This window comes from Mastomys coucha, unplaced genomic scaffold (genome assembly GCF_008632895.1).
Source record: "Mastomys coucha isolate ucsf_1 unplaced genomic scaffold, UCSF_Mcou_1 pScaffold22, whole genome shotgun sequence".
Lineage (NCBI taxonomy): Eukaryota > Metazoa > Chordata > Mammalia > Rodentia > Muridae > Mastomys > Mastomys coucha.
In genome coordinates this window covers 122,657,534-122,666,096 of record NW_022196905.1, presented here as the reverse complement: position 1 = coordinate 122,666,096, position 8,563 = coordinate 122,657,534, and the positions used below count along the sequence as shown (strand labels likewise).

At 50.5% G+C, this 8,563-nt stretch overlaps 1 protein-coding gene across 11 annotated transcripts in view; it reads left to right on the top strand.

Annotated features, from left to right (window-relative positions):
• The window catches only part of Rimbp2 (RIMS binding protein 2), a 193,847-nt gene that overhangs the window by 129,549 nt on the left and 55,735 nt on the right, over positions 1-8,563 (top strand). For all 11 annotated transcript variants that reach the window (XM_031338055.1, XM_031338058.1, XM_031338054.1 and 8 more), the window contains 2 exons: positions 1,015-1,119; positions 7,431-7,481. In XM_031338055.1, coding sequence (XP_031193915.1) covers positions 1,018-1,119; positions 7,431-7,481 — 153 coding nt within the window. In that variant the 5' untranslated portion in view covers positions 1,015-1,017. The remainder of the gene's footprint in view (positions 1-1,014; positions 1,120-7,430; positions 7,482-8,563) is intronic.

Below are 8,563 nucleotides of genomic sequence, written 5' to 3'. Positions count from 1 at the left end.
GAGAGAGAGAGAGAGGAAGAGAGAGAGAGAGAGAGAGAGATACCCAGTGTCAGTGTCTGCCCTCTTAGAGTACATGCAAGGTGTGTGCAGCTACACACACATACATATACTACACACACACACACATACACACACACACACACACAAACACACACACATTTCAGACTTTTAGAAAGGTGGCCACAGATGTCTCATGATATAAAAATAATAAAGAAGGTAAAATTAAATGTGAATGTTTTGTGCCCGGCAATCTCTGTGCTGGGAAGCAGCTCACACATAAGTTGGTTCCTCACGACTGGGATTCTAGAGAGAGCTGACGGTGATCAGAGATCCACGGCGAGCGTCAGCCCCTGAGCATCTGGGGTCTTGAACCTTGTCTCTCTAATGAAGATGGATAGGTGGTCCCCAGGCGAACGAGAAGCTACCATTCTGCTTTCATCCTTGGAGGATGGAGCTAATGGTGAAGGGAAAAATGTGGGACTGTGGAGGTCCTGTGGACTCTGGTGTCCGTCACAGATAGATGTGCACTTTACCTGTTGTGTGAGGCCGTGCCTCAGTTTCCCCATGATCAAGAAGAGGACAGTTATGGCATTCACCTCCAATGCACCTAGAGGGTCATGTGGTTTTTGTTGCAGGTAAGAAGATGGAAGCAGGGCAGATTGGGCAGGAACAGATATGAGCCTTGTCTGCTGGTGTTTGCAAAATACCTGAGCTAAAGCAGAGGGAGAGGAGTGAACGCCTTCCCACGCCACGCTGGGGGAAGAGGAGGTTCCCTCTGCCTGAGCCGCAGCTCTGCCAGATCTCCTGTGCTGTGAATATAGACAGCCAAAGCAGGGGAGGGTGCCTGGGGACCAGGGTTTCCCAATCCCTCTGCCTCCCTGTGAAGAAGGCTGGGAGAGGAGGCGGGTGTGTCGTGCCGCTCCTCGGGGTGGGGGTGGGGGACAGAGAAAGCCCGCTGTACCGCAATGCATGGTGGTGGGCAGCAGGTGCTCAGGGGCCTCCCTGTCCCTACAGCATATGCGAGAGGCTGCTGAACGGCGGCAACAGCTGGAGTTGGAGCATGAGCAAGCCCTGGCTATCCTCAATGCCAAGCAGCAGGAGATCCAGCTTCTGCAGCAGGTGAGCCCAGGAGTGCAAGTGTGCGTGCATGTGTGTGCGTGTGTCTGTGTGTGTCTCTGTTTGTGTCTGTGTACCTGTGGGCTTGGCCAAGAGGGTGGGGTGTGTGTATGTGTTGGGCCTGAGAGAGTGAAGTGTGTGTGTGTGTTTGTGTGTGTATAGACACACACAAACACAGACACACACATGCATGCTTGGTGGGCTTGGGGAGGTGGTTCTGAGTGTGCACCAGTTTGAGCCTTGAGAGCTGCAAAGCCCCTTTGTGGCCTTTCTCCTACTGTGGGCCCTGGTTTCCCTTAGGCCTACTCCATGTACTGTCTTGTAACACACAAACCTTGCAAAGCAGTCTCATCGAATGCTGGGCTCTGTCAGGAAGAGCATGTCAGAGCAGTTCCTGCCAGGGGCGTGTCTTGCTTCAGCTTTGGGGAAGCAGGCTGCTTCTCTGCTTCCCTGATCTCACTCCAGCCTGGGATGAAATCTTGTCCCAGGGGAAAACAAAGGCGATGGGAACCCAGGTTATGGTTGGGTCAGTTTGGCACATTCCTGTCATGGCCTGGTATGACATCATGAAATAACTGCTTTTGGATTTTTTTATATGTGTTAATAAGTGATAAACCTAGCTGTATTTATGGCAAGATTTTATTATTAGGTAGATGTGACAGATAGATGGATAGATAGATAGATAGATAGATAGATAGATAGATAGATGTGACAGACAGACAAACAGACAGAGGACATAGAGGAGATAAGAAGCAAGAGATGCCAAGAGAACGAGAAAACAGGAGAGACATCAGGAAGCAGGGCAAGATGATTTGGGGTATACCTTCCACCACACTGTGATGAGTGGGGCTGAGGAAGTCCATCCCTACCTCAGTCCATGCTTACTTTGCTGTCCTGTCTCTTTCCCGGTCGGAAGGTCCCTATTGCAAGAACTGGGGCTGGGAGGAAGAGGCATCGAAGAATTAGAATCTGGAGACCAGAGACTGACTGGCTCTCATCTCTCTCCTCTCTTGTTTGAAGCCCAGCATCCCCGCCTCCTGACCCCACTCATCCTCTTAGCAGGGCAGTTAGCCCCTGCAGGCAGAGCTTACCCACCGCGGTACCAGAGGCACGACAGCACCCACACCTGAGCCTCCATAGGACTAGAGGCTAGGCTGTGGGCGTGGGCTGCGGGTGTTTGAGCCCTGGCTCAGTTACTGGTGAGGATAGGTAGCGAGTGGGTGACTCCTGTACCTTTTGCATGGCTCCGTGCCAACCATCAAATGGTTGTCATGAATCTTTGATCTCATAGAGAACAGGGAAACTCAGTTGTCCGACCAGCCTGGGTGCTGATAAAAATCTGTCTGCTTTTGCAAACCAGAGTCTATCAGCCAGAGGCAACAGGTAGCTGACTTTTGAAGCCCCCCTTTTCTAGTCAATAACCGAGATTTTGTATTAGGTAGAGATTTCATTAAGCCACTGTTCCTGGGGGCTGTCACAACCCTACCGCCTGTCACAACAAATTGGCCAGCATACCTGAGAAACAATATTTTGTCAGGATATTATTCTTATCTTCCTCCCTGGGGCTGGGAGGAGCAGAAGCCTCTCATCTATTCATTGCAGTTTGGAAGCTGTATCCGCAGGCTGGGTCCATCTGAGACAGATAAGGAGCCTCCAGAGATACAAATAATGTCTCATAAGGACGACAGGATATGGATCCTCCACAGATGGCTCCCTGGGAGCCTGGGGTCATACTGACTGAGTATCTATCAGATTTGAGAAGGAACCAGCCCCACCTCTTTGCTCCTCTCTCTCTCTCTCTCTCTCTCTCTCTCTCTCTCTCTCTCTCTCTCTCTCTCTCTCTCTCTCTCTCTCTCTCTCTCTCTCTCTCTCTTTCTCTCTCTGTCTCTCTCTGTCTCTCTCTCTGTTTCTCTCTCTCTCTGTTTCTCTCTCTCTCTCTCTCTCTCTCTCTCTCTCTCTCTCTCTCTCTCTCCTGTCATCCAATCTCCTTGATTTTTTTTTGTCCCTTTGTCATGGTCTTTAGTTTGAACATATGGGTTCTTCTTCATCTGTGGGAACATAGGAAGAAAAACTGGATAAAGTTAACTGCCAATTATATAGTTTCTTAGAAATGATGGCTGTAACAACAACAACAATGACATCAGGGAGGGTGGTGGAAGTGGAGTGGAAGGAGACTGTGAACTTTTCCCAAGTTCATAGTTCACTTGGTCCTCTCTGGATGTCACAGTCTGACCCCTACCCATGCTGATGGCTGCCTCTCGCACAGTGTTGACTCCGTGTTAGACACAGAGCCAGTTCAAAGAGGAAGCTATGGTGTCCAGGGAGCCCCTGACTCTGCTATCCTAAGATAGAGGTAAATGAAAAAGTACACAGCAAAACATTAACGCCCGACAATGACCATCACCCTGAAGGGATTCAAAACCTCTCACACATTTGCAAGGGGTCCACCAGGTCATTTTACATACCTGTCATGGTGTATGACTTTGCTCCCAACAAAAGTTAACCTCTCGGCACCAGCATAGGGCACAGGTCCACAGTAGGCAGTAGCAGGATGTGTCTGCCCATTGCTGGTTTGGCTATGAGACAAACGTTCAGGTTTCCAGGACAGGTCAGTGATCTCGGGGTGAACTCCAGAGCTGGGGAGCTAGGCTGCTAGGTTGGCACAGAGAACAGGTAAGAGGCCATTCTCCACTCAGCCTTTATCACGGTTCTTGTCACTACACACTCCCACCTCTGTATCGTTTGCTGAGTAAATTATGACCATGGCAGCCAGCCCTCCTGGGACCTGGGGTATAGAGTCGTCTTCTTCTACAGCTACAAGCAAGGGACCTGAGGTTGCAAACGGGCTAGAGGCCCTGTGATGTGAGCCTAATCCCATGCAGACCTCTTCAGAGCCTTTTTGTGACCCTTTCGGAATACCCCTTCCAAGGTTGCCAATGCTCAGCATCTTAGGCCACCTCTGTGCCCTCATCCTTACCATCTAGTGTCTATGCGAAGGTTTGGCCTTGCCCTTTAGAGTCCCAGCTTTCAATCCTGGGTCTGTTTCTGAAGTGGGGAGAGCACAGAAGAGCCAGCCAGCGTGTGCTGCATGGCACACTCTTTGCTGATTTCTGCCCTTGCGATGGAAGCCTAGGCTTTTGTTGGTTTATGTGGGGAGAGGTAGGATGCGCATGGACCAACACTGCACACGAGAGCATGGGCCCTGCTATTGTTTGTGCTCCTGGGGATGGAAGCCAGGACCTTGTACACTCTAGGCAAGGGCTCTGTCGCCGAGAAGCACCTGGAGCTGTGTCGACACTCTTCTGTTTCCCTAAACATCCCTGCCCCTTCCTCCCCCCCCCATGTGGACATGTGCTTGTCAACATCTCAGCCCTGATGAGTGTCAAACTCAGGGCTCCTGTCTGAGGCCCTGCAGCACCAATAGCGACAAGAGTCTCATTTAAACTAATCTCAATAGCAGGGGATAAAAAAAAAAAGACTCTGTTTAGCTCCATCCTACGCTTATCATCCTGGCACAGGATGGCTCCTGGAGCAAGTGTCCTGTGCCTGTGTCATGCAGCCCTCCTGTATGCATGTCTGTCTTGAATCTATTATTGCATCTGAGGACGGTTCCTCCCTTCCTGAAAACTGCCCCTGCAGGTGATAGGTCCCTTCTGTTCTGGGGAGCACTCTGGGCTTCCTTGGGAGCCATAACTCTCCGTGTGTGCTTCTCCATCTGCAGCCATCCTGTCTCCCACGAAGGTCACACTCCCTCCCCCGCCCCCAATGTTGGCAATGGCCCCAAAATGAGCCTCACTTGAGCTATTGCTGAGATTTTATTTTATTTATTTTATTTTTATTTTTTTTGAGACTCTGGAACTGCCAACATGGAGTGTTAAATTTAACAATCTATTCCAATCGCCCAAATGGCCCAGCTTGGAAGTGGCCCATGAAAATGAACTCCTGATCGGCATCCAGAGGCAGAGATGGAGCCACTGCTGCCAAGTTGGCCCGGCCTTCCCGGCCTGCCTGAGTGCTTTGTTGATTGAATCTTGACAGTTGAAAACTGTCTTTGACTCGATGACAGAGATATTTATAAAATCTCTCTGTTCCCTGACTGATTTCTCCCCACCCCATGCCCCATTTTGTTATTTCTTCTGTTATTGTTGCTATTTTGTTTTGAAAGGAACAATTTCAAGTGTCAATGCATGAGCCGAATTCAATAACTGTGTGATTAGCGGGCTGGGTTCTAGCGGCTCGCCTGGCTCTTAGACCCTCATTGGGAACTTGTGAGAATGAGATGCATGGTGAATGAGCTTTTTGGAAATCTTGGGCTCATTCTCCTTTGAGTCTGTGCCATGGAGCTGAGTTCCTGCCTCGGCCCAGCCCACACACAATCTCAGAGTGGCGGAGATGAGGTAATATTCACTTCTCACCCTCGACAGTGCAAAGTCCAGGCTTATACTCTCTGGAAATGGAAACCCCGCTCTGAGCCCAGCTGGGCACATGGCTTCCTAATGAGAGCAGGTGATGAGGCAGGAGACTGGAGTGCCAGGAAACAAACCCTTTCACAAGCTGAAGAATGGGGCCCTGCCTGGGGATGTGGCTCAGTTGTTACATTTGCCTAGCCTGCGCGAGAGCCTGGGGTCCACCCTCGGCATGGCATACATTTGCTGTGACGGCATGCACACATCACCCCAACACATGGGAGATAGAAAGAAGAGAATGGCAATTTTGTCTTTGGCTATGTGGTGAGTTCGAGGCCAGCTTGGGCTACACCATCCTTGTCTCAAAAAACGACAGAAAATGAAACTGAGGAATGCTTGGAACCACAGATGGGCCCAGTTTGGTTGGACACCCAGCCCGAGGAGGCAGGAGCCTGAGCTCTCTTTTTTGCTCTATCCTGTGCTGTAACCTCAGATATCCTGAGCCTCGGTTCCTCCATCTTTGGTAGGGAGGAACATCATATTCTTAGCAGTGAGTGATGACATTTATCCTGGTTTCTCCAAACAGAAAACCCAATGGGAAAGTTTGTCTACCTGTATTACTACAGTATGACTTTGGAGGTATTTAGGTCCAGAACATTAACCAGCCGCTTCAGGCACAGCTGAATCCAAAATGCCACTATCACTTATTTCTCTCTGCCTTCCCCTGGGCCAGCTCTGCCTTTAGTTTTCTGGAGCCTCGTCGTAGTAAGATGGCTGCAGTTGCACCAGCTTTTCCTTTCAAGTCTGAAAGGAAAGAGCCCTCTCATCCTCCCAGGACCTCCCAGCACAGGCTCTCAGCTGGAATTAGGCTCTGTGGTCATCAGATAAACTAATGGGAGAGAGTCTGGGATTGTATTTCTCTCTTCAGTAGTAAAACAAACAAACAAACAAACAAACAAACCCAGGCACTGCTCTCAGGCGAGGAGGCCATGAAGACAAATATAATGTGGACTGTTACTATGGGGCCTCAGGACGAGCAGGGACAAATGAGATTGCATTTTAATTTTTTTTGTATGAAATTGCCCAGGCAGGGGCTGTTTCATGCAAAATTTCCTCAGTAAAGCTAGTAGCTTGTTGCTGGGCGGTGGTGGCGGTGGCGGTGGTGGCGCACGCCTTTAATCCCAGCACTTGGGAGGCAGAGGCAGGTGGATTTTTGAGTTCGAGGCCAGCCTGGTCTACAGAGTGAGTTCCAGGACAGCCAGGGCTACACAGAGAAACCCTGTCTCGGAAAAACTAAAATAAATAAATAAATAAATAAATAAATAAATAAATAAATAAAAGCTAGTGGCATGTCTTCTGTGTAGTGTGACTTTAATTACGGGGAAAGGGAGCAGGCCCCAGCTGCAGGCTGGAGATGTAAGACCCCATGCACCACAGCACCTCCTTCAGGCCAGGGTGACCCAAGGAGGGCTCGAAACTCATGTAGGGTAGTGCCACATCTCCCAGGCAGGAGGACGGACTAGAAGAGAGTGCTCTTCGGGCTTAGCATGGAGATCCTACTGCTCTGGTTGGAACACACAGGGTCCCTTCTCAGCCACAGGGGCAGAGCTGTGAGCCTCATGCTTAGCTGCCCTACAAGATGCTACACCAGCCCACTCAAGTTGTCCTCACAGGCATGCTCTCTCCCGGGCATCATTACCATCTAAGAGTCCAATCTTTCTCTGCCTGACTCTCCAAAGATTGTCAGACCCAACCGAATTGTTGCCTCCTGGTACGGCTCAAAGGAAGACCCGCGCTTACCCTCTCCTGGGAAATCAGGACCACAGTCACACTCTGGCCTTGCAGATTCTAGCCCACGTCCTTCTTCCCCTGCTTAAATGCTCTCTCTTCTTTCTCCACCACCACCAGGCTCAGGTTGAAGCTAAGAAAGAGCATGAAGGTGCTGTGCAGCTGTTAGAGGTGAGCACAGGTTGGGCGAGGCGGGGTGGAGCTGGGAGGACTTTATGGTCGCCAGAAAATAAATGGTACCCACCGCATGTCGGAAACGGGATGTGGCCCCAGCACCCTGCCACTCACATTATCCTTGCAAGCAAGGTGTCTCCTAGGCACCATTACCACTGTGTCCTTACCACAGAGGAAACAGCACAGAGAAATAAATCAACTTTTCCACAACCACACAGCCTGGGTCAGAGGTGGGCTCTGGCTAGCTGTTCTCAGGACACAAGGAGAGGCTATTCCTAGAATCAGTGTTGGGTTGTTCCTGGGGATGCCGTCCTCTGAAGGATGGCATAGGGGACATTACAAAGCTTTGCGCTCCTGCTAGGGATTTTCAGAGTAGGAGAAGGGGGAGGTCTCAGACAGCGGCTCCCAACCTTCCTAAATCCTGGGAGCCTTTAGTGCAGTGCCTCATGTTGTGGCGAGCGCCACCCACCCCCAGCAACCATAAAATTGTTTTTGTTGCTATTTCAAAACCATAATCTTGCTACTGTTATAAATCATAATGTAAGTATCTGATATGCAGAGTATCTGATATATGGCTTCCAAAGAGGTCACGACCCTCAGGCTGGGAACCACTGGTCTAGGACACAAAGTGGTGAATGCTGCACCAGCCACTTGTGGGATCCTTGTCCCCGTGGGAGTGGCCATCTGAGCCACGTGCAGACCTTCCCGAATGGTCCTGAGGAGCTGGAAGCAAAACAGCCATTAGGTCCCATCATCTGGGGTGGCACACAGAGTACCCGCTCCTGGTCTGTGACTTTGGTCCCATGTTGGCCTCCTTAGAGAACGGTAGATAGGCAGAGGGATGCTAAGAGCTTGGTGTCCTTGGGGGCTGTTGCCCGTCATTCCTCAGGCGTAGTAAGCAGTTAGCCAGCGGTCACACTGTAAGTTGGGTTGTGGTGAATTGGCCTGACTGTGTAGCTCCCCAGGCTAACTGCTGCCAGGGAAGGTGGGATTTCCATGTAACTGCAAGATGACCCCTTCCCCGGGGGAGTGAGTAGCTGCTGCTGAAAACAGAATGGGCTCCACATCTTATGTCACCC